General features: G+C 44.4%; 1 protein-coding gene across 8 annotated transcripts in view; it reads left to right on the top strand.

Annotated features, from left to right (window-relative positions):
• Positions 1-26,492, top strand: part of RBFOX2 (RNA binding fox-1 homolog 2) — a 170,540-nt gene extending 144,048 nt beyond the window's left edge. For 2 of the 8 annotated variants that reach the window (XM_058805409.1, XM_058805414.1), the window contains 8 exons: positions 1,050-1,110; positions 3,480-3,533; positions 3,669-3,761; positions 4,878-5,010; positions 12,975-13,017; positions 17,947-18,035; positions 18,953-19,025; positions 20,144-26,492. In XM_058805409.1, the coding sequence (XP_058661392.1) occupies positions 1,050-1,110; positions 3,480-3,533; positions 3,669-3,761; positions 4,878-5,010; positions 12,975-13,017; positions 17,947-18,035; positions 18,953-19,025; positions 20,144-20,188 (591 nt within the window). In that variant the 3' untranslated portion in view covers positions 20,189-26,492. Of the gene's footprint in view, positions 1-1,049; positions 1,111-3,479; positions 3,534-3,668; positions 3,762-4,877; positions 5,011-8,566; positions 8,625-10,356; positions 10,397-12,974; positions 13,018-15,425; positions 15,503-17,946; positions 18,036-18,952; positions 19,026-20,143 lie in introns of all 8 variants that reach the window. The other 6 variants (XR_009274769.1, XR_009274768.1, XM_058805415.1 and 3 more) reach the window with 6 other exon arrangements.
• The last annotated feature ends 1,246 nt before the right edge of the window (positions 26,493-27,738 follow it).

Genomic DNA, 27,738 nt, shown 5'->3' with positions numbered 1-27,738 from the left:
CTATTGTTTTGGGTCTGAAACAAGAGTAAAATGTAGCTCTGGACTCCTCACCCTGTGTACCCCCACCATCCATACATCTCAAGGGCCTGAGGCAGCTTCTATTTTTGTATCCATTTTTTTTCTTCTTCACCCTGGCCTCCGTTCCCATTGGGCATGTGTTTTGATAAGTTATTGATGATTCATAAAGACTTCACCCTCCTTGCAAGAGCTTTGAGGCTGACACGGGGCTGCAGTAACTTGGCTTCCAAACTAGTCCATCTTTTCTTTATCAGCACCATCTCTGCGGTAACACCCCACTTGCTTGAGCAGTCAAACCGCTTGGAACTGTGCAGAGCTCTGTAAAGAGGGTGGAGGGCACAGTAAGCCCAAAAATGATCCAGGTCTGCTGCTATGTACTCTTTTTGTCCCATGAGATTTGTGACAAGGAAAAATTATCTGGAAAAAGATCTGAAAATGGTGGGTGTAAATCAGCAAATGTAGATCATTTAAAGAGTTGGTGATGTTCCAGAGATTTCCTCAAGCCTTGGGAGTTCAAATCTAATGCTGAGGGACTCCAGGATACCTTTTTCTACTCAAGTGTTCTGCCAGTGACCTGCTGGGCCCCAGTTCCAGCAGTGAGCTTGAGAAACGAGTCAGCTTGTGCATCACCTGGTTCAGTTCCCCTGCCCTGGGCTGCAGAAATTATTCCTGCCTCTCTAAGAGAACCTGGACAAAGCATCTAGGGTTGTGCCCTTTTGATCACTGAGTTGTAAATAATCCCGTGCCTAGGGATGGCAGGGTGGTGGAGAATCTGCACTTTACTCTTGTTGGCCTTTTGTTTAATACATAATTTTAAAATGCCACGTTTAGCTGTAACTTTTATAATTAAATGGCAACTGTTAAAAGTAATTTAAAGATTGCATTAATGTAAAATTAGCTGTTTAATTTTATTTTGCTCAGAGAAGTATAGTGTGTATGTGTGTGTGTGTGGTATCTGAGAGTTTTTCACCATATTCCCTAACGTTCTGTGCTTCCTTCCCTCTCCTCCCCCTCCCCTTTCATACTTTTAGGTTAACAATGCCACTGCGAGAGTGATGACCAATAAGAAGATGGTCACACCTTATGCAAATGGTAAGGGAGACAGTTTGCACTAGTGATGAGCTGAAACGTGTGAAGAAAGACAAAAGGCAAAAGTCATGACCTCTCCTCAGGACCAAAAGGAACCAAGAAAACCTCACAAACTCTAATTTGTATCATTATACCATTCAGTATAACCCAAAAGTGTTTGTGGAGAATACCATTTTCCAGTTGGAGAAGTGGGGACAGAAAGAAGTAGGGACCTGCCCCATGTGGCTAAGATCGGTGAAAGTGTCAAGGGCCAATGGGTTGCCTGCCCTACTACTGCAAGCTGACTCTATATGGTGGCATGTACAGTACTCCTGTGTCTCTCTCCCTCACATACATACCTAAATATGAATGCAGAAACATAACTTAAGATGCTTAATCTAAGTCATTAACTTAATAACTTAAGATAGCTCAGTTTAGGTTCTATCTGTAAAAGTACAGCTGTCCTCAAGCAACCAGCAAAACAGAGCCTTTGCACTGCTTGTTTGCTTGCTTTTTGTTTCAGACTGCCTGTATTCAGTGAACTTTCCAGTCAGCCTAAACAGAGGAAGACCAAGTTGTTTGGGTAGCGAGGAATCCTGTTTGATTGGGATATCTTGGTGGTTCTCTGTGAAGTCATTTTACTTCACAGGCATATATAGCATAAAAAGTGATTCTCCCAGCAGAATGCTGCTTTGATAAAGATTTTGAATCTGAGTCTTCCTCCTGAAACGGGCAGCAAAGTTCTTTTCAGTGTGAAAATGTTCCCAAACAGTTTCTTCAAGGCAGGAAGCTGCATACAAGTAGTAGCTGGTGTGACAATCTGTTTTGATTACAAAGTAAGACTCCAAACTCAGAAGATAAAAATTCTTTATGTTGCTGAGCTGCTGACTTACTGAGTGGTCCCTTGCAAGTAAATCTTACCTTGGGTACAGAGATGGGGAAACATAGCCAAGCAAAAGGTTTGGGACTGTGGGTCTCACAGTACCTGGAAGGAACTAGGAGATTTTGTAGCAAAAGGCAAGGCATCCATGGTACATTGTCCTGAAAACAAGAGCAGAAAATGTCATGTATGTGACTGTTTGGTAATGAAACTTGGCTTACTTGTGAAAGTGATAGTGTACAAGAATATTTTGCTTTTGCAGCCAGCAGTTTAAAGCCAGCTTTAAAGCTATGCAAAGAAATTTAGTATTAGACCAGGCTTAAGTAGTATTGGCAAGTATGGTTGTACAACTGTTATTAAATTTAAGAGTTAATAGTCCTCTTGTTGCCACTACTGGAGTATTTTGCCATCAAGGTGACCAGTGCAGCAGCAGTATGCTTGTACTTGCAGAGGGAGCCTGCACTGCATCTGTCATTGACACTCTGCCAGCAGGTGAAGGTGTGGTGGTGATGCAGTTCTCAGAGTTTTTCATATAGCTTCTAGAGTGGTTAGAGGTGTTAAAAGTTCAACAAGTGCACCAGAGCTCCAAGACAGAGGAACTGTATAGATTTATTTAAATAAAAATGCCTCTGTGATTGCTGGCTGAACAGCTGAGATCTTTCGTGAGAGGAATGCTTTGTGGAAGCCAACCCAGATCACATTGTTAGCTTTATATTTCTTTTCTCCCCCATTAGAGAGATGGAGGGGGAAAAGACAGGTTTCTAGATGTGACTGGACATATGTACCAACTCATACCCGTACTTCTTTAAGCTCTATGCTCTTGTAGGTTTTAACTTGATGATTTGCAGTTCTTGCCAATTATCCAGATTATATTGAAATAATTTCTCTGTGAAGGCTTCACCTGAAAAGCAGCATAAAGGAGAGAAATACTGAAATAACAGTGAGGAGAAAGTGTGAGATGAACAGAATGATTTTTTTTAAATGAACTATAGTTGCGTAATACAGTTAATTAGGAAATTCAGACACTGTTGCTTTTTAGCAGATCTCTAGCAGATGAGAGAAGGGTGCTTTGAGAATTGAAGGCTATAATTTGACTTGCCTGAGATGACAGTCTGGGCCAGTGGCTTTAGGGAGCGCTTGTATCTGCAGTGTTCCCAGTGAAAGTAGGGAGGAGCTGGCACCAAGGCTTCCACAGGGAATGCCAGGGTGCACGGTGGTCGTGGCAAATACGCATATAAGGTAGTTGGCATTCCCACAGCAGTGCCTCTGCCTGCTGCAGGTCAGCTGATGTTTTGCTGTTCCCTCTGATACAGTGACCTGCACCTAGAGCTTGATGTTAGGAGAGGGCAGTTGGCCTCCATCTACACCAAGGGGGATTGAGGCGAAGCAGAAATTGGAAAGAGCTGTGCATGTGAAGCTGGGGCGCATGCAAGAGACCATTCCCCCTACCCATGCTGCCCGTTCCTTCTCTTGGTGTAGATTTTGGCATTCACTGCAGTCTTTGTTGTTTCAGGTTGGAAGTTGAGTCCTGTGGTTGGAGCGGTGTACGGCCCTGAGTTATATGCAGGTAGAGCTTAAGTAGACACTTCCACTTCTGCCATTTAACTGCAGTGGTGTTTGTTTATGTTCTTAATCTGCTGTTTCTTTATAACCTTTTTACTGTTTTGTTTTTGTTTTTTATTCTTTTTTTAAATTAAATTAGCATCCAGCTTTCAAGCAGATGTCTCGCTGGGCAATGATGCTGCAGTGCCCCTGTCAGGAAGGGGGGGTATTAACACTTACATTCCTTTAATCAGTAAGTAGCCCCCAATGGCCCCTGTACTGTTACTGTGCTTGAGTTAATGATGACCTGTTACCCTTCTTCTCTCCAGTCTGTATAATATATACTTGAAAGGATGGGTCACACTGGGAATGAGTTTACCTTGAGCCAAAGTATAGTGTGCAGTTGCTGTAACTTGTTCACCTGCAGTGTCTTGCTGTACTGCTGAATGGGTCCTTCTGAACGACAAGGAGGCTGCAGAACAAGGGGAGGGTGTGTGAGGAACGGGCCATTCCCTTGCTCCCTTCCTTTTATTGAAATGGAAGAAACCTAACAGACAAATCCCTAAAGTACATATTATACAAGCTGCTGAACCACGGGTCTGCAGGGCCCCGAGTGGCATGCACCTGGATGCATGCTGGGTTGGGATTGTGCCCTGGGACTCGTTCCCTCTCAGTATCTGTTTATGATGTGTTTGCAGATGCCTCTGAGGTTTTACAAAGTTTCATCACAAGCCAGTTTACTCCAGTTTAAAACATAATAATAGAGGCATTGCTATATGTGGTGCCAGTTATTGGTCACACTTGTTAAATGAAGGTGGGCTCTCAGTAAACTGGCACTTTATGGGAAATTGCTGCTGCTGTTATATGGGCTATCTTGTCTTTCAGGCTTTAAAATGAACATACAGAGGATTGGGTGGCAAAGAGTGGGAGGGGAAAGGAGGGAAGAGACTGATGTAAGTTGGTTGACTTTAAGGGCCTCTTGACAAATTATTTTAAAGAGCCTCTGCAGTTTTGGAAGAACTGCGTGCTGTATTGATAGTAACTCCCCATGCTTCTCAGACTCTAACCAGACTGCATGCCAGTATCGAAAGGTGGGGGGATTTGAGCCCTGTTTGGGGTGGGTAAGGCATGCCAAAACATTAACCTCTTGCATGCCAAACCTTTCTGCAACCCTTCTCCCCCCAAAGGCCGTGGTGTAGCAGGAAGTATGTATGGGATGCTTGCTGGGTTATAAGCATGTCCTTCTGCAGGATTGATGCCAAATGTCCCACCGCTGTGGAGCTGTTGTGTCACTTTGTTTGAAGCAGGTGGTTGCTCTCTGGAGTGGAGATTGTATCCTTTTCACCTTCCACCTTGTCTATCTTCACAGTTCCAGGCTTCCCCTATCCAACTGCAGCCACCACAGCGGCCGCGTTTCGGGGCGCCCATCTGAGGGGCCGAGGAAGGACAGTGTACGGGGCAGTGCGGGCAGTTCCTCCCACGGCCATCCCTGCCTACCCAGGGTAAGCACTGTCACAGGAGCAGAGTGCTCTGCACAGCTGTGTCAAAGAGCTAATCAGTTAACAAAAACCCTAAAATTGTCTGGATGGTGAGAGTCAAGATCTTGCTAGTGCCAGAGCATTCTGCACATGATGGCATCCAGTGGGGGCAAATCTAAATTTTTCTGTCTTAAGTTCTTAACCGAAACAATTTTCAGTACTTGCAACAGCTTAAAGTGCTGATGGGTTCCTTCTCATAATTTCTCAATTTGTCTGTATACGGTATTTGTCATCCATTGACCCAATATGTTATAGTGCTGCTGAGAAGGACATAAAGAGAAGATCTAAAATTCCTGAAAAACTTCTGCTCTTTGTACTCCATTTGTGTTTCCATATTCAGAATGAGGAATATTATCCATTAATTCATGCCTCACCATCTGGCACTAGGACACAGAAGAGCCAGTTACCCACAATGGATTTGCTTTCTTTGTTGGAGACGGTTTAAAAAGGTTTAAAACAAAGATTAATCAAGTCCATTAATTTAAAGCTGGGAGCATTTGGGATGTAGAGAGAATGATAATGCAATGAAGCAATGGCAAATGTGTGGCCTTAGCATTCTTTGCCCTCAAATTTTCACTAGTAATGCAGTGCAAAAAAAGCTGTTACAAAGGAGTATTCTGCTGTTTAAAAGTAGAGGGAACTAGACCTGTATGTGAGTTTTGATTTGGGCTTTTGTTGGTTTGTTTAAATGTGGTGGAATGACAGATAAATCAGCAAATCCCTTCCAAACTGTCTTTTTTTTTGTTTGTTTGTTTTGTTTCTGATTTTGAGGATGCTTTAATCATATTGTCTTGAGTTCTACTTGCCATATTTTCCAGGCAATGTTCTCAGAAAGAACAGGAGTAGAAATGAATCCTCCAGCACAGAGATGTGGACTGACCCTTCTTTTCCTTTACACTAGGCCCAAAGGGGAAGAAAAAAACCCATAAATCTTTTATGAAGAAGGAAAGTGGAATCCATACACATCAGTGCAGGGAGTTGGCCTGATCTATACTGGATAAGCTCACAATACCTTCTGCAGCAGATTAAGTGATGAGAGCTACTGTGAACCTTTTAGAGTCTAGTCTGATTTTTAAAGTGGAGCTCCAGGAAGCAAGCTGCAGTGCTCGAGTACCTGTCCAGCTTTGCTCTTTGGCAATTTTGGCAATGTTTGTATTTAATTCACCAGAAGACTTTAAATGAAACCTCTCATGTAAATATTGGTCTTCTGAACATTGTGTTTCTTCTGGGTTTTCAAATCCACTTTTTTGCCACCGCTCCTAGTTTACATTCTCTCTCCTCTAACCATAGCTTCTGACCTGCAACTTGTCTGTCTATTGCTCTAAAAATGGCCCAGTCCAATTTTACTGGGGAGTGCTCCACAGTGAAACAAAGCAGCAAAGCTAAGTGCTACCATCTAGCAGAACATGAAGTATTTGCACCAGGGAGGGGGAATGTGCTTTTCATCCCTGGGAGGAGTAACAGCTAGAGCATTCCTAGCCAGAGGCTGTCATGAGGGGGGCACTGAGAAGGCCTTGTCTTTGATGTAAATCCAGCCTGAGTCCCATGTAAAAGGTTTATTTTCATTTGAAATATGGGCCAGGCTCCAATGATTAGCCCTTCCAAATACTGTCTCATGTCTGTCTTTACTGGTATTACCCTGAATTTTTCTGACCCTGCTGACTGATCCCATGTCTTCATGGGCAGCATACTACCTAGTAAACATTTACAGGGCACCAGTAAGCAAGGCAGATTCACAGAGTCCCAGAACTGTCCCTAGTCCCAAGCAATGGGATGTAATTACCTACTACTGGCGTTTTTTGTCATCATAGTGTGTCTCTGCAAGATACTTTGTAGAACAAATTGGATTTCTAGTGGAATAATACAAAATGTGCTGTACAATTCCATGTTGCAGTAACTTGTAGGGCAGCCAGCACTCTGTGTGGGCACTGTTGACCTCCATGGGGTCAGGGACAGGCACACGTTCCTGACATCTTGCCCTCCATCCATTGCTTTCTTCCTGGCCAGTGGAAAGATGACACCATAAGATCAGTCAGCAACATCAATGACCAAGACATAGTGAGTAATGTCGAAGAAAACAGTAAAGTAAGCTGTAGGTTAACTCAAACCTGATAGAAGGAATTGGTATTCCCAAACCTCAGTGGTGTTTAAGTTACAAAACTTAATGGTATCACTGCATTTGAGAGCTTAGAGAATTTAAAAAATACAGAATGTAGATTAATAAAAGCTCATTGGTATTGCCATACTGGATCAGACCTGAGCACCATCCCAGCTAGAGTAAGTTTTGGCAGTGTCAAATGCTAAGCCAGAGGAAGGTGCAAGAAATCATAGCTCTTAATAGTTTTAATATTTATTTCAGGAACTCAAGATTTGCTAATGCCTATGTGGAATACCCATACGTATGCATGGCCATGTTGTTTATCCAGAGAAGGATTTTGATACCTCAGAAAGCAACTGCTTAGACTATTGTAGGTGATTTAGATTGTCACCTAAACCTCACTTTGAACACTAATGCAACCTTCAGTTTTCAACTGAGGTGCCACTTGGTAGAAATAAGGAGACATTATAACCTCTGATATAAAGCACAAGTAAAAACTCTACTGGAATATTGCCCTGATTTGTAGCAGCCATGCTTTTTAAATGAGAATGCTAACAAATAACATTTCAGACCAAAAGCTGAAAGAATCCAGACAGTCTGAAAAAAACTCAGCTACTGTAAAACTCTCAAAGTTACGTAAGCTTGATAAATTTTATTTCTCAAACTATAGGTTAGTCATTGACTTGTGCATGGTATTAAGTACCTGTATGAGGAATAGACTTGCCATAGTAAAGAGTAATTTTGTCTTGGAGTGTAAATATATATGAAATTCACTGATTTGAAACCATAATAGATAGAAGACTAGATACAGGGCAGCAGTCAGCTTTGAGGATTTGAAGTGGTTTTTTTCGCTCCTTTTCCAACACAACAGTCAGCTGTTGGTACACCTAAATGATATGCTGGCTACTCTACAAAACCAGCCTGTTTCTTTTTCCCTTGGATGTGTTTTAGCACAGCTAGTAGGCTTTTCACAGATTGCACCAAGATTTGACTGGCTGCCAGGCTGTTTTATACTTCTGGTCAAGCTACATAACCAGAATGTGGTTCTCAGATGAAGGAATTCTCTTGTTTTGCTAGCATTAAGAATCACAAGTATGGATATTCTGCCATATAAATAAACCTTGCCGAATTTCAGCCCTGGAAGCTGATGTCAGTCAAATCCTAACTAAAGCAGAGATGGAGGATTCATGTGTGTTTGGGTGTTTCAATCCAGGAAGTCTTACTCTTACCTGTTATTAGTGTTCCTTGCAGTTTTCTCTGGAGAGCTGATGCTAGCATCTCTTGCTGATAGAAATAGTGGCCTGATCCAATGTGGTAATGCTGATGTTCATCCAACTGACTGTGTTTGGAATAACTGTTAAAACTGCTAACCTGTTCATAAACCAAGTCACTTCCTCTGTCGTGCGTTTGCCTTTCCTGCAGGAGCAGGTGGAGTATCACTGCTAAAACACTCCTGGTCCTAGATAGAGAACCCAGCAATGTAAGTCACTGCCCCAGGAGCCAAACTCTTTGTTATGTGGTTGTAAAAATTTAGCTTCAACAAACATGATCTTATGGCCTGCTTCTCCCTGCTGAAGTGGCTCCCCTCTTCCTCTAACAAGGGTCTCTATCTTCATACCTGCTCCCAGCGCTCTTGGAGACTACAGTAACTGTGTCCATTGGGAATGGAGTGTACTTTTCCTGGGGAAGGCAGCAAGACTAAATTATTCAAGCAGTAGCTAACACTGCAAGATTTTTTTTAATTTTTTTAATTTTTTTAGTAATAGCATGCAGAATTTTGGCAAGATCTGCTGGGCTTTTTTGTGTGTGTGTGCCTTACAATAGGTGGGTGTCTGAGGGTTGCAGGCTTTTGGCAGCATTTCACATTCCATCTGATGAGTAAAAAATGGTAGTCAAAAGAATAGCTAGTGTTCCATACCTTCTTTTTTCTTAATGCTATGGGTAAGTCATGCACATCAGATCCATGAGCATCACAGAGGGTGGGGTTAATGCTTTTTAAAGCCTTGAGCGAGTTTGTGTGGAGCTCTTCAGGGGACAAAGCTGGAGGAAATTCCTCAGTATGTGAAGCACACGCTGAACTCAAATGGGTGGGGGGCATCCCCTCTCTTCCTTCCTCATCCTTCCCCAACCCCTGTCCCCAGAGTGAGCTGTGTAGTCTTATGCCTAGTGAATGCTCTGGTAAGAGCAGCTATTTGGGAACCCCAGGCTCTGTTTAACAGTTTTTGTGCTTGAAGTTCTGAGAGAAACAAAACTATGGCTTAAAGCAGAAAAAGCACCATCCCATGGAAACCCTTCCAGTTGCTCCTCTCTGCTAAGGAATAAGTAATTACTACCAGGGACTCCCACTGCACCTTTCAATTTTCGGATCTTGGACCAGTCACCTAACCTTTTTAGCTCATTATCTCTGCTTGTGAAAGCAATGCATTGTGGGTATTTTTGGTTTTTTCTTTTCAATTACATTTCTCTGTGTTTACTTTGATCAGAATTGGTTGACTTGTTTTCCTGAGGTGTTGCATCGGTTCTTTAAGATGCTGAATAATAATACTTTGCATGCTTGTGTGATCAGCCAAATCTTATCGCATGTCTAATGTGCAGGGTAAAAGCAGGTGATGTATGGATGTCAGAAATAAAACTCATGCAGCCCTGTGAAGCCTGAAAAATGTAATCAGGCACAAGTCTCTGAACCACACTTCCTGACATAGGCGACTGCAGCCCCTGTGGGATGCCTTCTGTGAAGGGCTCCTCAATATCACAAGCCCACTTCATGAAGCCAATGTTTCCATGTGTTTTAGGGGGTAACTAAAATCATTCCAGGAGAATAACCAGAGTGGAGGCTTCCACACCCTTGTGTCTCTCTTCAGGACGTCAGATCTTTTTGAGTCGATATTTGCTGTACAAGATGGTGGTTCCCCTCCGTCTCTCCTTTGCATACTGTCTCCCCCTCTGCCCACCCCCTGCCCCTTTGCATGCCATGGAAGACTTGGAGCCATGCGTGCGCACACATGTTCTCTTGCTGATTTGCTCCTGCCAAAAGCCCAGGTTGTGGATTCATACATCACCTGCCTGTGTAAAACGCATGTGCATGCTGCCGTCCTCAATAACCGGAATGTGTTTTCTGTTCTTTTGTTTTTTGTTTGTTTTTTTTCTTTTGTTTTGTTTTTTTTTTTTTTTTTTTTTCTTTTTTGTTTTGTTTTTGTGTGGATTTTCTGCAGTGTGGTTTACCAGGACGGATTTTACGGTGCTGACCTCTATGTAAGTACACACACCGGAGCCTTCTTTGTCCCCAACCCCTGACAAGCCAGCCTTTTTTTGTTTTCTTTTCTTTTTCTTTTGGTTTGTTCGTTTGGTTTGGTTTTTTAAATATCATTTACTTTAATTTTCTTCTTCCTTGTGGATATATATATTTATATATTTAGGAATGCAAGCATGCTTCTCTGTCACTGCGCTTGCCCCTGGGTGCAAGACCTAAGCCTTTGGGTTTCCTGATCATTGCCAGGGTCAGTTTATTTGGTGTCCTGTCCCCCACATTCACACTGGTACTAATCAACCTGAGAGATGATTAGCAAATTAAAATTTCTCTCAACACTTCTCTCATTTACATAATTTGGATGTAAAAATAACAGGACTGGTTTAGCCTCAGACCTTCCCTTTCCTTCTCCCCCTCTTCCCTCCCCTTTCTCTTCCCTCTTGGGGCCCTTTTGGGTTTGATTTGTGTAGTCCACACTACACTGAACAAGTTGTATGTTTAAAACTGTTCATGTGCCACTGGGATGTGGAGATTATCCCTTTGGGGAAGACACTGGGACTGATTAAAAATGGAGGCTGAGATGCTGGAGTGAAAACTGACATCTCATTTTGCTGGTAGGAATGGCACCTAAATAGGCTAGATTCTCTCTCCTCTTCAGGGAATTGTAAAGTACAAATATGTGGAGATGTTCGGTTACAAGAGTCAGCAGCCTCCTCCTGTTGGGGAATTAGCTATTATACCATGGGAGACTTTGTCCTGTCATTGTCTTTGTCCTGCCCAGTCAGTCTGTATTGCAAATCTCCAGGGAGTCTGTGTGTTCATAGGTGGGTTGTGGATGGAGGTATTTGAACTGGCCAGCGAGAAAAGTGCTTTCCTCTCCAAGGGAGAGCTGTTGCAGAGCAGGAATATGATAGGAACTTGCCTTTCAAAGCCAAAATATTCAGTTGCCACTGCAACTCATAGCCTGCCCGGCTTTATCAGAGTTCCCAATTGTGGCATTGTAGGTCATAGCTCCCTGGAGCTGGGAAGTTTTGTATAGTTTGGGTTATGACACAATTGTCAGCACGAATTTCACAGTCCTGCTCCTTTGAAGGTGCTATTCCTGCCATTTATAAAGAGGACCCTGGGGTTAGACTTAGGATAATGGATGGAACTAGCTTTTGGATTTTGTTGGCTTATATGGAGGAGGAAGTTCTGGACAGGGGCTTTTTCCAGCCCAGGTAGAGTTGGAAGATGTGCTCTCTGAGATAGAAAGAACTGCATGCATTTCTTCACTCTTCTGTATACTGTGGTGTGTGCAGTTCTTTTAAGATTGATCTGCCTAGTCAAGTGTTTCTTTATAAAGCTGTGTCAAGGACTATGGAAGGTTCTGTGTTTTCCTGCCTCACTCCTAAAGCACTGCCTTTACAGACACTGACTTTGGTATGGCACATAACCAAGAAAATGAGTGGTGCTTAGTGCCTCTTCCCACAGAGTGTGGCATATAAAAAGCTGCCATGTTGAAAGGGAAGTCTGGCCAGGGTTACTCCCTATTTTTGAGAAAGCTTCTTCAGAGCTTTTGTTGGGGAGGAGAGGCTTATATAACATGTAAGGACAGAAACTTCAGCAGTGAAGAACTCCTGTAAGCACTTGGTGCTGCAGGGCAGTACCACCATGTAACACAAAGCCAAGCCCCCAGGTCAGGTTAGAACCATTAGGTGGATTTCTGATGACTTTGCTGTTGGTGGCAGTGGTGTCACTATCAGAAAGCAGGATGATGGAAGAGAGGACTACATCAAAGTAGATGGTGATGCTTTTATCTGTTTTATTGCTAGCCAGAGCCCTCCAATGGAGCTCAGGAAAAAGTTACCATTATCCAAACTTGAAGTTGCCCTTCCAAACAGTTTGCTTGGCACAGGTGGAATGACTTCAATGTCTCTGTGTCTCACTGATTTGTTGTGCTTTTCACTGCAGAGCTTCTATCCCTCTGGTTGCTGTGATAGGTTTACACAGATTCTGGAAGGTATGGCAGAGGATATTTCAGTTAGGACTAGGGGAAAGTTAAATCGAGGTTCTCTTAAGATTTCTGAGTCCATAGGGTTGTGGAAAGGAGCTGAGCTGGCAGGGAGTGGTTAATGGTAGGAGAGATGAAAGGGAAGTGTCCCAAGTTTGGGCTGCTTTTTCTGCATAATGCTATGCACCGATTTCTCATTTTCCTCCTCCTCCTTTTCCTCACTCCTTTTTTCTTTCCTGGGGCAACCATCCTGCTAGCCATTTCTTCTGTGAAGAAGGCATTCCATCTGTTGTTGGATGCGTCCCACTCTGGCAAGACACCTGAATTGATAAAACAAGCTGCCCCAGGATGCAGAGGGCTTCATTTCGGATCATAAGAAAGGTTATCTTTCTTCTACAATGGGGTCAATCTGGGTGGCGGGGGGGGAACCCAAACAAACCCACCTGTGCCAAGACTGCTCCTGCCTGTGAAAAGCGTGCTTGCATCCACTGGAAAGAAAAGGCTGGTGAGCCCCGCTGCGGGCTGTTTGTATGATTGTTTCTTTCCACAGCTGTGTTTTTTTGAACTGCTCTTCCTGTGTTCTGTTATAGAATAGTCTTACAGGAACCAATCATTAGCGCTAAAATACCTCAGGTAGGAGTGCCAGTGTGACCTGCCAACCAATCAGATTGTGGATTGCAGTGGAAAAAACTGAATTATACTAACCATTCCAGCACCACATTAGAGATGGGAACAGAGGCTTTTTTAGAGCAGCGCAGACTCACATGTGAGCCAAGCCCCCGCTGCAGCAGGGTGGCGTGTGTCCAGATTTCATACCAAGTGGTATTTCACTCAAAATAAAAAAAAACCAACCAAAAACCAACGAAAAACTAAAAATCAACAAAACTTTAATTCAGTGGAAAGGTTAACAAGGTCATGCTTGTCCCATTACCATGTAGAAGCACCTGCTGCAATGGACACTGTTGTCCTGTCACCTCTTCTAATTCATTCATGCTCATTCCTGGTGCACATATGCCACCCTCCTAATACAGAAATACCAGAAGCGGTTCTAGCCCTTTCTGCTTCTTAACTTCTGTCGTATGGAAGTATGGGGGTGGAGAAAACATCTGAGAGATGGCAAATAAAAACCCTAAAATTGGGCTTGCTGCCTAAACCTAGCAAGCAGTAAATGTACCTAAGTGGTACCATGAGTTCCATATCTCTCTGGGGTTATGGACACACTTGTGTCCTAGGGGCAGAAAGGCTCTTTGGAGTAAAGAGGGCAGTGGCATACTTTGTGTGCCCTTCTAAGGCAGGAAGGGAAAAAGAAAAGGGACATTTATACCACACTTGCATAGTAAGCTCTAGTTTTGGATTTCTTCTTGCTCATGTTGAATTGATCACCTGATATGGACTTAAAGAGTGGTGGAGAAGATGTACTTGAGCTGAACTGCATAAAATGATAATTTGTTTTCATTAACATACTCAGTAATTGGAATGCTACTTTAGTTGGGATTGCAGCTTCCCATAGATGTTGTTTTCCCATGTTTGTCTTATTTCAGAAAATATAAGACAATACTGAAAAGCTGCCATCTAATGTTAAAGAAGGAATTTAAAGTAAAATACTGCTTTGTTGATGAGCCAAGGACAGTAACATCACAGAAGAGTAATTTTAAATTGAGCTTTTGTTCATACCTAACAAAAACAGCTGTTGGACAGCTCAGGTCTGTAGGCAGAAACACTTCATGGGGAAAGGGATCCAGCATAGCCCCAGCAAGACTGGAATACCAGATAGACAGAGAAAGAGAACTTGAATCAGGATAAGCAACATATAGGCTGGTGTTCATTTCTCTCACATGGCCCCCAGACAATCCAAAAGCCTGTACCAAAATGGGCCAATCTTAATTTGCACGGTCCTTTTGGTTGTTTCTGATGCCCAGTGACAATGCACAAGCCTTCTTGCTAGTTCCCATTCCCTTATGGAGGCAGTAATGAAAGTGTCCCATTGATAGAAACTTCTCAGACGTAACAGCTGCACAAGAAGCTCAGCCACACTTACTTCCTTTGAGATGAGACTGAGGTTTTTAAAAACAGAATCTGTATGGGTAACCTGTCCCTGTGGAATCAAATAGGCGGAGTGGGAGTTTGCATGGCTGTCCTGAGTTTCAGGCACTATGCCACTCATTGGTTTCTTCTGTTGCAGTTTGGCTGTGGCACTGAAGGAATGTGTTGAAGCTGGCAAGGGCCTTTTTTTCTTTTTTTTTTCTTTTTTTTTTCTTTTTTTTTTTTTTTTAATAATTCTTTCTTTCATTTGGAAATACATTTTTCCCTCTTTGTTGCTGTGGTTGCAGATGCTCTATGCTGTTATATTTTTTATTTACTGGAGTACCTGAAGTGGGTGGCACCAGAAATCACTACGGGTCCTAGGACCTTGCAGATGAGCTCTGCATATCAGTTACAAGTTTTGTGTGAAAAGGAATAGCAGGAGAGAATATCTGGTGCATTGGACAAGCTGAACAGGCTTTAGATGCATTTATTGAATTATATAGGTGGATCCTGGGTTGTGGACAACAGGAGCATCAGTTGGATAAGGCAACCAGTACAGTGTCTGCTCTGTACGGTCCCAGAGCTTGGTGAAAGGGTTCATGTAAAAACAAATTATAGTTGCAACAGTTCTTCCTCTTTCCTTCACCCTATTTTGGTGTATTTGGACCTGCTGGTCACGCTAAATACATCCCGTCTCAGAAATCTCCCAGCTGTCCACACTCATTGCTCCAATGACAGGAATGCACCATGGCCATTATGATCCCCATTTTTGGTTTTATTTGAAGTACACATAAGTAGACTTTGCAGATTGCTTTGAAGTGAGCAGGTCTGCCTGTATGTGTGTACCTCTATCCGGAGATTTTTTTTCCTTTTTTAAATAACCAGTAGCTTCAATTTTGCATCAGTGCATGGTTAAAAAGCAATACACGTCAGCTATTTCTTAACTTCATTTCTCCAATGAATTATTTCTCCTGTTTTTTTTTGTTTTGTTTTGTTTTTTTTTGTTTGTTGTGCAGTTGACTGAAGAAATGTTAACATCCCGCTCTAAATCTCTCAGTGGAGTCTCTGTTCCCTTCTCTGATATAACAGATGGGTTATTGCTTGTTATAATTATTAACATTGTGGTGTGGGACAGGGCTGGGGTGGGAGCCATTCTGGGGGGCTCGGGGGGCTGTGGGAGTCCTTGAGGTTGGAATGTTAACTCCAGTGGTGACTGACTGTTTCCATAATAGCAGGTTGTTGTGGCTGCACGCTCTAGTACTTGAGGCTGTGTACTTCACTGAGCTTGTGGTAGAGCCTAGGGCGAACTGCTGTCCCAAGAGAATGCTGGGATGGATAGAACTAGCCAATATGAGTCTGAACGTGGTGACTTTGCTGGTTGTTCTAGCTCCAGATGTCAGCATGCTTAGTTTTTAATTTTGATTAATAAATGTTACTCTGTTCCCCCTCCCACACCTGATTCCAACCCTTCTTTCTTCTTCTTTTTTTTTTTTTTTTTGTTTCTTTTTTTTTTGGTTTGGTTTGTTTTTGTTCTGTTTCGTTTTCCTTTATGAGAGACATGAATTAAAAGACAATTATATGATAAGCCTTTTTGGTTTCAAACTGCATCTTGCTATCATGTTCAGAGTATGTGCCAGGCACATTTGAAGCAACTTCTGGTCTGAAATGTGACTGGCAAGTGAGGAAGTGTGGGGCAGAGTGGGAATCAAGGGTGCCTGCTAAGGCCAGCTGCCCTTTGGAAGGTAGTGCCTGGAGAAAATTCCTCCTACACTGTGCCCAAGTGACACCCCAAGGGTTCCGGAAGCATATAGCCTAAGGGGAATACTGCAATGGCATTGATACAAAGTTTTGGCTTAATTTGGTGAGGTTAATGAAGGTTGTATTTGGATTAAGGCTGCACCTCATTCCCCTGGCCTCTGTCATGTTTTACATGGTGGTACAATGATAGCATGGCAAAACCAAGCTAAACATCCCCAGCCATCAGTCCACAATGCAGGATTTGAAACAGCCAGGTGAGATTAAAAGGGCTAAACTGTAACATGGCATCTTTTCCAGGCCATGTGGTGATGGTTCACAGGTGTTGCTTTTTACATCTGTGTTGCTTTTTCTCCTGTTAACTAAAAGATTGAAGAGGCTGCAACTCCCTTTTCTCTGGAGTAGGAAAGGATCTGCAAACATGCTTTGGACAGCACGTCAGCCTTCACAGGGCTAATGCAGGCCACATGAAAGAAACCAATATTAATTTAAAATCACTACTTCTAATTTAAAAGCTACCCAGGTTCAGATTGAGCAAAGACACAGTTCTGTAGTGGAGCTGATCTTGTACCCTTAGTTAGTTACACGTATGCAAAAGATATATAGGGAAGAAGTGGTAGAGGTATGTTGAGCTTATTCTGGAGGTGAAGAGCATAACTCTGCCTTCTGGTCCTTCAAACCCTGAAATGTCAATTGGAAGAAAAAAAAAAATAAAAGCCAAAAGCAATCTGGAATTTTCTGATGTTTTTTATGGCTCATTGTGTTTCTAGAAAGTCAAAACTATGGTTCATTTACCAGGCCTTCCCCCCAGGTTAAAAAAAGTGTTCAGAAATACAATAAAGATCCAACCAGGGCTTCAGAGCCCTATTTGCTGCCTGCTATGCCACCTTTGTCCCTGATCTGAAAGGTGCCTGGCCTTGGTCTTCCAGTACTGCAGGCCTTGCTCTGCCCCAAGAGCTCCTTGTGGGAGTTTCAGGAGGAGACTCACGGCTCTTCTCTGAGTCAGAATTCACATTTTGACAACACAGCTGTTAAGTACATTTTTAGTAACTACCTCAGATCACCTTTGCTACAGGTGTGTAGCATGGGCAGAAATACAGCAGCAGAACAGGCTGTTCTGGCATAATTCTCTTGACCTGTTTCTTTCTTGTATGGAGAGGAGGGGAGAACAGTCTGGCTGGCCTCAATATTAGTTTGCTTGTTGACAGCCCTGAAACCAACGAGACTGTCTTCTCTGACCATCTTTTCCTGATTACTTTTCACCTTCTCTGACTACTGCTACTTTTGCTCATGTGGATCCAATTAAATTCTAGCCCTTTGGGTTTTCCTGGCTGTAAAAGAGAGAGGGTTAAAAAACAAAGTAGGAATTTCTCTGAATGGTTCCCTTTCTAAAATACTTCATAGAAAGTGTCCACCTCTGATTTCCCCTGCTTAAGAGGAAGGGGTCATAAAAAGTACCTTGCATGCAAGATTCCGAGACTTTCCTAGTTTCCATTTCCTCCATGCCAAATTGCATTTTCTCTAGGGTTGTAACAATGCTCAGTCTTCCTTTAGTCTATTCCTTTTGCTAAAGAGGATAATGGAAGGGCCTCCCTGGTCCCTCTAAGGAAAGGAATATACATGAGTTAATGGGTGATGCTTGTGATAGACATGACATGGGAGCTGATGCAGTTTGAAACACTTCCTTTCCTTGTGACGTGTGTGCCTTTTTTTTAATATTTTTTTTAATGCTCTCTATGGGTGGACAGGTATCTGTAAAGTCAGTTCTCTTCTCTCCTGCAGGGTGGATATGCAGCCTACAGATATGCACAGCCTGCTACTGCAACAGCAGCCACGGCCGCTGCAGCCGCTGCAGCAGCTTACAGCGATGGGTATGTAAGGGAGAGGTGTCCATGGGGGCTAGCTTGCTGTGCTCAGGGATTCAAGGAGCATTGATCCATCACAGAACTTCTGCTTCTTTCCCCCATTTCTTTGTCTGACCTGCACTCGCATGTGCACACATGCATGCACCGCCCAACACGGAAGACTTGAGTGCACGATTTGTCTCTGCTCCTGGACAGTATTGCCCTCAGTGTATGTGAGCAGGCACAAATCCTGGCCTCCTCCCTATCCTTGTGATTCTCTGCACAAAGCAGGCAGTGTGGTTACAGCATCAGTTGGAGATCTGGGTTTGGGCAGGCTACTAAATCACTGGGTGCGTTTCTCTCCCCGTCATAAAGTACAAATGACTCAGCTCATGCAGTGCTCTAGGATGCTTTAGCATGCAGCTCTGAATAGATACAAAGGATTGTCTTGATCAGAGTGCTTGCCTTAAGATTTTTCATTGCCTGTGCAGTGAGGCTGTGTTTTAATCCTAGCACATTAAAGGTTATACTCCTGCCATAGTGGAGAATCCCTCAGTGCTTTCATTCAGCAGCTGTTACTGTGCCAGTAGCACTAGTGCCAGCAGTCCCTCTGGTCCCTAACTGCATCACACAATAACACAAAGGTAAGGGATGCACTAGCTGACATTTCAAAGGTGCTGACCTCTTTCCTGCAGGTCAGGCTCATGGCCTGTGCCACATTCCTCCTGGCAGGCTGTTCTCTTGCCCATCTCATACAATGCATGGCAGCATGCTCATAGGATCACTCTGCAGAGGAGCTGCCTGCGTGCCGGTGTGTGCATGGATGCATACATGTGTGTGCAAGGGCATGCTGCTGCTTCCATTACCTGTGGTCAGACAGCTATTACTCTGCCCCTCCCAAGTGACTTTTTTTTTCTTTTTATATCTTTTCTCCCTCTCTTCAGTTATGGCAGGGTGTACACAGCAGATCCTTACCATGCCCTTGCCCCTGCCGCTAGCTACGGAGTTGGCGCTGTGGTAAGTGGGATTTTCTTTCTTGTGCTGTTTCTCATTTCCAGCATGGGGAACAGCCACTGGGTATCATGCAATGAAACCTCACCCACCCAGAAAAACTTCTTGCTGAGGGAGGAGGTCCTTAGCAGCAATGCTGTGTTCCCAGTTGTTCCACATTCATGTCTATGTGTACACTTATAAAGGAGCCAGGCTGTAGGAGACCAGTTATTATTTGATCTTGCACATCATCTAGTACCATGAAAAATAGGAATAGCAAACAGAACTGCCAGGAGCCAGAGCACTGTTGGTGAATCAGTAGAACTGTATAGAGGTGATACATAGAGCAAAAATTGGCAATAGTTAGAGATTCAGGATACCTTTTTTTGCCATTTTCAGTTCTAGGAAAGCAAGGGAATAAGTTGTTCTTGTGACATCTTGCAAGTGAAGCAAAGCTGCTTCACTTGGTTCCCTCTTGCTCTAGTGGAAGGGTGCGGTGGCCTGCCTGCCTGCCAGCAGTAGTTATGCAAGGGCAGGATGAGGTATGCTGGCATCGGAGGGGAGTGGAGCAGCTTGCTGAAAACACATGCTTGCCCATCTGCTAGCCAGCGCAGTATCTGTGTTGTTGCAAAGGCTGGAATACAAATGTGCTCAGAGAAAAAGACACCTAAAAATAGATATCTGCAGTGTAGCAACTCCATTTCAGCCTCAGCTCATCATGTGGATTCTCTTTAGGGTCAATGAGGGAAAACCAGGTAGTTATAGGATACCCAGTCATCATATCTATTTTAGACCTTTACCTTGAGGTGAGGTGAAGAGCATCCTAGAAGTCCTGGTCTCCGCAGTCTCTAAAGGCAGCCTGGACAACTGGCTTGAGATTAGGACTGGTGAGTCCCCACTCTGGTACTGAATTCCCTTCCAGCAAGACTTGCCAAACTTCACCTCCAGCTGGCTGGCCATGAGCATGCCCTCCTGAGCCACATCTTTGGTTTTGCAGGCAGAGTTCTTTCTTGCTTCTTAGAGGTGCTCATGGTGGTGGGTCAGTGCCAGGACATGTCCTTCCAGAAGCATTTGGGTGCTGTCCTGGATATCCCTTCACAGTTCTCCTCCTAACAACCTTTTCTTCTCCCATTTCATTTCTGCAGGCGAGTTTATACCGAGGTGGCTACAGCCGATTTGCCCCCTACTGAAGTGACGTGAGCCCCCTGCAAGCGGGACAGCCCCCCCAGTTCATGAGGCCTGGCTATTGCAATATTTACTAGTAGAGGAACTCTATAGCAAGTCGAGGAGGAAAAACAAAAAAAAAAAAAGAGAAAATACTTTTTTATACCTCACTATGTTCTTCAAATATGTATTTTTTTTCCTTTAAATTTCTGCCTTTAATTCTTGTGTTCCAAAGATTGTGCTTTTTTTTTTTTGTTTGTTTGTTTGTTTTTTGTTTTCATTTTTGGGTTTTTTTTAACTGTGGTAAAAATAATGCATTTCCGTGTCTGTATGTTGGTGCATAGCTTATCCTACCAATCACGGAAAAGGCGATTAGCGATAAGGAAAGCTGTTAGAAGCTGATATCATGCAATTAATCAGGAACACACAGCCAGAGTTACTTCCCTGGGTCTGGTGCTTGGTGCCTGTGAGACAGGAGGACGTGAGGGAGAAGTCTCCACCTGCCGTGTTTCTGGTCTGCAGAAGGAAGCACTCTTTGGCTGTGGCTGGGACCTGAATGCTGGTGGGAAATAGTAATTTACATTTGGAAATGGGGGAAATGCAGAGACTTTCTTTGTTTCTATCACCATCTGATGCTCACAGGTTTGTGACAGTTTCAACAGTGTCAGAACTTTAGACTTCGCAAGAGAAGAGTCCCTCAACCTGCCCAAAGACTTCAGCTGTTACCTGCTCTATAGGGGACAAGACTTTGAAAGGAGTTTTTGATAAGGATGATCTTTTCCCTACACACAGAACTTTTACTTACTGATTTTTGTCTGCTGCAGGTGGCTGTAATTGTCATAGTTTTCATTCCTCCTTTTGAAGATCTTTCTCTCTTGCTGTCCCTTTCCACCCCTTCATTCCTCGAGGGGTGGCAGATGCAGTGCAGGATCATGCAGAGTACCTCTGTTGTGGACAGCAAGTGATTAAACGTGGGGAGGTGAAGCACCTGCAAGCTTGCAGAGGAAGAAAGCGAGCAGAAGAGGCGAGCGTGGCACATGCTCTGAGGCCCAGCCTGCAGGGGCTCTGCTGCTGCTCATCCTGGTCTGCTTAGGTGCTTCTGCAAGTAATCTATTTCAAATAACGTGAGTGAGGAAAAACCAGTCATGCATAAGCTGCTCGAGGTGAAGGACAAGCTTGTGGGTTTGTGTGGGGGAAGAGGATCTTTTGTATCTAAATGTGATCCTGAAGTAGTTTTGTATCGCAGAAGCAGTTCATGCAAGCTCTGAATTCATAGGAACTTCTTACCACAAGCTATTTCAGGCCCTTCCATAGCTGCATTGGAGCCCCTGGGTTTGTTTGCCCAGCTTCTCACAAAAAGTTGTGCACCTGGTCTGCTGAGTCCATATAGACACTACATATTAGAAGACTTGGAAGGATAGAAACTATTTAGCTGAGAGGTCCACACCTCCCAAGACCATCTCCCTTCTGCTCTCACAGACAGAGAATTCGCTGTGTTTCAAAGACAGCACACTTAGATGACTGTGAGCTGTGATGTGATGTGGAGTTGCTGCTCTCCAGATCTCCCTGTTCAGCTGCTGGCTCGTAGAGTGCTCCCAGTAAACCCAGTGGTCAGAGGCAAGCTCTAATTGCAAGCTGGAGAGATGCAGAAGGGTGATTGTACTGGGCTGCCTCGACTCCATGCATTGGTGCTGGGGTGGGCCCCTGCCCTCAGAAGGGCAGCTCAGAGTATGGATTTGTTGGTGGAGCCTCTCCAGCTCCTGTCGAACACCTGCTTTTCTATCCACCACTGATACAGAATAGGAAAATTCCTGCATTTAACACTAAGCAACATCAGCAAGCAGAGGTCTTGCTCCTGGGGGTGTGTCCTGGTCCAGCCACACACAGCCACACATTTTTTGCTCTTCCCCAGTGATACATGGAGCCTCTCTGTGCACAGCAGAGTGGAGGCATCTCAAATGGGAAGAATGGGGACACCATTAGTTAAGCTAGAGACCCTGAAGCTATTGATTTTTCTGGAGGAATTGCTAGATAAAGGGGACACCAAACTGCCAGCCTGTTGGCCACCTTTTTTTTTCCTGGTTTTATTGTTGGTTTTTTACTTTTTTTTTTTTTCCCAAGCCAAAGTTTGGTTTGTTACTGTTATGACAATTTTTTTGTTGTTTGTATATAAATACTTTAGCTTGAAAATAGGGAGGGGGAGAACAGGGTGTTGGGGCTTTCACAAAATCTAGGAAATGAGGGAGACTCGGCATGTTTGGGGGTCTTTACTGCCTGAGTTGGGGTAGAAGAGGGAGGACTTGTGGTAGAGATAGTCATATTCAAGGGGAGTTATTTCCACTGCAGAGCAGCCAGGAGACTTGTGGAGCTGGGATGCAGCAAAAGCCTCTACTGGACTTGTTCTCCCCACTGTGGGTGGAGGGCCTGAGCGAGGCCATCCCTTCCCTTGCTGCAGGCAGTTCCTCAGGCTGTGAGCCCAGGAGCCTCTGCAGAGTCCCTGGGGCAGCTGCTCCCCCACTGCCCCTCTCCCACATTCAGTTCAGCTGGTTCTGACTGTGGCTCCCCAAAAGCCAGGTTCTCCCACCCTGAGTGCCCTCCCCTGCCCTGGCAGTGCCACCTGCAATCCCCCCTGCCACTTGGCCTCCCTGGGAATGGGGAGGCCACCCCCATTTCTGCCTCCTGGCAGAATCTATGCATGGCAGCTTCAGCCCGGCCAAGGATATGAGGAATGTGAGGGGTTTAGTGCAGAAGCACCCAAACTTTGGGGGGCCGTGCTCCCTCGATCTCCGAGTAATACGTGTTCTGAGACCTTCCAGCCTGATTCCTCCTGTATCCCAGCTTGGCCTGCTCTGGTCCCTCCCTGCCGGGCTTCTCTGGTGCATTAAGCAGCCGGGGTCTCTGTGGCTCCATAGTTAATGCTGCAGGATCCCCTGAGGGGGCTTGCTGATGGCCTGGCTCCCTGCTCCCAGCACTGAGCTGCAGAGGGGACACCGGGACACTTGCATGGCTAGGGGCTAGAGGTAGCTCACTGGTTCCAGGTGTCCAAAGCACCAGACCTCCCAAAAACTTGCATGGCAAGGTTTCTTGAGTGAGTGTTGTGTGTGACAGGAGAGCTCTTCAGCCTTTCTTCTGTGCTGGTGAACAACAGCTCCAGTTTCACTCTGATGTGTTGTGAACTGGCTAGAGATGCTTTCAGAGTAGCCAAGGTGTGGCTATATCCAGCTTTCTGAAGAAGTGAGGACAAAGCCTATATCTCCCTATGCAAAATTAATTACGTTTAATAAATTGAACTGGGCCCTGGCTTATTAGAATGATGGCAGCTAGTGCTTGTCCGTGCGATGGGTCTGCAGTCACAGGTCCCTTGCAAAGCAGGGTTTGACTTTCTGAGGGGAACTGCACAGGCAGCCTGGCAAATAGCTTGCTGTTTGTCACCTTCTAGTCTGGTGGCATCTGGGATTCCTCTTGATGCAGAGAAAAAAAAAAGTATCTTTAACTGTAGCTGCTTGTGCTGTCTTGCAATAGGTCCAGCCAGCACACGATGATACCCAGATGAAGTTTTGGTTTGAAGAGTTGGTTTATTTAATGTGCTGGTCTGTATTTCCTTGCAGTTACAGTTGTGCTGGTATAAAGTAACTACTACTGGTATAGCATATTCTCTGCTGGGAATAAGTTATATTGATGCCCAGCACATTGGCAAACTGTTCTCCTGTCCCTGTGTGTGGGAGGCTGCACTGTTGTAGGTGAGTTAGCTTTTCTAAGAAAAGCCATGACAGGACCTGGAGGCAATGGGGAGCTCGGTATGAGCCTACTGTAGCCAGCTTTTCCCAGGTTAAGCAGTTAGGTGGGTCCTGTGTGATGAGTTCAGATAGACAAAGCCATGTTTAAAGATAGCTATGGCTTGGCTGTTCCAGTGCCTGAGAGGGAGCAGATTTGCCCAGTGAGGAGCACTGGCTCTGGAGTCTGAGACCTGTGTTTCAGACAGGGCTCTGTCAGTGACCCCTCAAGGGTCCCTGTGGGGCAGTCATGTTGCTACTTTAGACTTTGCTTCCCTGTCCCTAAAGTGAAGTTGAAGTTTATCCCTGTTCTTACCTGTTATTGGGATCCATGGATGTGAAGTGTACAGCGAGAGCTGAGGAGGGATTTCTGAGTAGCTGGCTTGAGTGCTGGTTGTGGAACGGTTAATGAAGCCATTTCCCTGTCTGAAGAGAGACACTGGCTGCTGGGCTTTCAATTCCAGCACCCAGAACTCTCTCGGTGGGGAATACAAAGCAGAGCTTCCCAGTTCTACCCATGTTTTTCCCCAGCCCATCCCTATCTCTATCTTCCCATCCTAGCCACGAAGATGGAGGCAAGTGGAAAACAGGTTTGGGGAGCACTTAGGAATTTAATAAAGGGAAACCCAAACAACAGCTCTGGGGAGTGCTTTTGCTGAATCTAGCTCCAAAGGGAAAGCACACAGGCTGCCTGGCAGAGGACCTGCTGCCTGTGACCCTCCAGCCTGGCAGGGTGGGGGAATGCTGTCCTTGGTGTAGAGGGGTGATTTTTAAAGTGTTTTACCTGTTTGCACTGTTTTAAAATAGGAGGGTGGGGGGAGAACCAACCTAGTGAACAAGATGAACATCCAATGTAAACTTCTTTGTGTTTTTATTTTTGACATGCTCTTGGATAATGTCAAACATTTTGTAGTATACACCAGTGAGACTTGATTCTTTGTTGCATAAAACACTATTTTTGGTGATGTTAATGTCTGAAAAGCCTGTTCCCTGCATCCCCACCTTACTGATTGCCCTCTCCACCCTCCAACCCCAGTAAACTTCTCTTCTACAATGAAAACTCCAGTCAACAAGGCAAGCAGGAGTCTGATAGCCAGAGTGTGAAATGGGGCCCTTTGCAAGTAGGCTGTGGGGTTTGTGCCTGGTCTGCTTTGCTCCAGCCAGGAGTTGTCAGGAGAGCCCCCATCCCTCTGCAGTGCCTGCATCAGTGGCAGCCTGCACGGGACCCAGCATGGCCAAGTCCTGTGTCTGTTGCCACTGCTTACCCTGGACGACAGCTTCTTGCTGGGGCTGCCAGTTCTGCCTGTGGCTGTCCTGTTGGGGCCGTGGGCTGCAGCTGGCCCAGGCTTGTGCAGGTGACCAGCTTCCCATGCTGCCTCTCAACTTGTGATAGAGCAGGAATGCATCAGCCAAAAACCTTGCCTGATTTCACCAGGAGATTGCTGGTGTCTAAAGCCGTCCATCAAGATACTCATTTGGCTGGCAGTCAGAGTCAGCAAAATGCCCGTTAATGTTAGGAATGTTTTTTCTTTTTAAATTTTTGTTGATGCTCTGAAGTGGGTCAATAAATCTCTTGCCAGATTCCCAGTTCTCTGCTGGTGGAGAGGCTTGTTGCTTCCCTGAGGAGTAAATTCCTTACAGAAATCAGGCCTCCCACATTAGTAGTCTCAGTTCTGGTCATATTTTTCTATTTTTTTCTGTTCACAGTATTTTGTGTGTGCGAGTGTTGTAGTTTTGGCAGCTCAATTTGGCTGCATTATCAAGTGACAAAATCATCCTCTTTTACCCTAGGGGATATGACTTCGTTTTGTTTTATTTCCTTGGGTTTTCTTTTTTGTTTGTTTGTTTGGGGTTTTTGTTAGGCTTTGTTTGGTTTTTGGTTTGTTTGGGTTTTTTTTATATGATAAATCCTGCTTGTAAATAGCTGGAGCTAAAACCTGGGGCTGATAGCAATTGAGAACCAGGGCTATAGAGTGATACAGAGCTGGTGGAGTATTTTACTGACCTCACAGGCTGATCTCTTTGAGACTTGGAGATTTTCAGTGCGAGGCTGAGATGCCACAGCACCTCCAATGGCAGCAACAGACTTGCCCCTTGTCGCAGTCTCCCCAGCACCTCCCATTCCAGGTACCCCGGGGAGCAGGGCGCGTCCCGAGGGGATGCGTTCCCTTCCCCTGGATCATTTCCTAGGACGCCCGAGCCGCTTGCCCAGGGTCCCATTTCCCTGCTGACTCTGGAGAAGCAGTATCTGCATCCCAGGGCTTTGTGACAGCCTTTAACTTCCCGCCCTCCCTCGTTAAGTATCATATTGTATAGTAGCTTTCAGACCATACAGTATTCATTGGGTTATTCCTATTATTATCAAGTAGCTGGAATTGTGAAGGTTGGAGTAGTTAGATCTTTAGCTTTTATTCCTTTTTTTTGTATTACTATCCATGTGTATAAATTATTGATCATGTTGCTGGCTTTTATAAACTCTAAGCAAGGGGGGAAACCCTTCCTAACCCTTTGCAAATGGTAATGAAGCACTGTTTTTAAATAAAAGAGAGAAACACCAGTCTGCTGGCTCCCCTGTGTTGTTTGTTTTTCAGCACATCTGGATGGATTTCGCTGGTGCATTGCCCTGGCAGGTAAAATCCAAAGAAGGGAAGCTGTGTGAAGAACGAGCTGGGAGCTTGGATCTTCTTAGCAGTGATAAAGGGCCTTGGCAACTCAAGCTGGCAAAATCCCAGCCCCATCTGTTCCTATTCCGACCTCAGAAAATCCACACCTTTCCCTGCCATTCTTTCCCATTGCTTCTTATTAGCAGAGAAGGGCCAATTGTTTGGTATTGGATAAGAAGCTTTTTTAATTTTTTTTTTTCTCTTCAAGCCTAGTTGGTGTTTGAGCCTGTTAATGTGGAAGGAGGGACAACCATTTCAAATTACATATCTGCATCCCCTTTAGTGCCTGTGTGGCCAACCTTGCTCTGTCTGTGTTAGCACAGGTGTAATAGTTAACACACACCGCTGGAAGCTGGGGTTCCTCTGTCAGTGTAAATTTCCTCTGGGAGTTTGGACATGTCTTTTAATTACTGCCCCTGTCGTCCTGTTTGTAAAAAGAGCATTGCTGCAGACAAGCAGAAATTCATTCACATTCCACATAGTACTTACAAATCCTCCAGTGAAAGATGTCATGCAAATATAGATCTGTGTAATCAGGTGCCTTTAAAACTGAAATGATCCTAAAAATAGCAAATAATAAATCCCTGTGGCTAATTGAAAGTGATTATTGAAACAATAACTGAGCAAAATTACACAGCCAAATATGCCTAGTACAGTTGAGGCTGGTGCTTTAATTGCTTTTGGAAATGCAAGGTACCAGGAACAAAAAGGGTGGGATAAGGTGTGTCCCTGGGCAGTAGGATTGTCGATTATGATACAGGAAGGTGTGCTAGCTCCTTAAGTATTCCTTCCCAGTATTTACCAAGGATATGTTCCTGTCAGATGATCCTCATTTCATTCTAACAATAACTCAAGAGGATGTTCAACAGTGGCTGCTAAAATTAGATGCTTGGAAATCAGGGCTGAATAATGGTTGAAGAAAAGCTGGTTAAGGGATTCTGCATCAGTGGAAATGGGAAAGGTCTTGAAAGAAAGCTCTGCGGTGCTGGGAGAAGGTGTTGCAGAGGCAGGCTTCAGAGGCACAGGAAAGGAGCTCTAGGTCTTCCAGCCTACCCTTGTTTCATGGCAAAGCTGTAAAATGGCTGATCCTGGAATTTACTAATTAGCCAAAGTAATTTGTAATTCACTAATTAGTAAATG

Source organism: Ammospiza caudacuta, chromosome 5, assembly GCF_027887145.1.
Source record: "Ammospiza caudacuta isolate bAmmCau1 chromosome 5, bAmmCau1.pri, whole genome shotgun sequence".
NCBI classification, from domain to species: domain Eukaryota; kingdom Metazoa; phylum Chordata; class Aves; order Passeriformes; family Passerellidae; genus Ammospiza; species Ammospiza caudacuta.
This window is presented reverse-complemented; position numbering and strand designations above follow the sequence as displayed.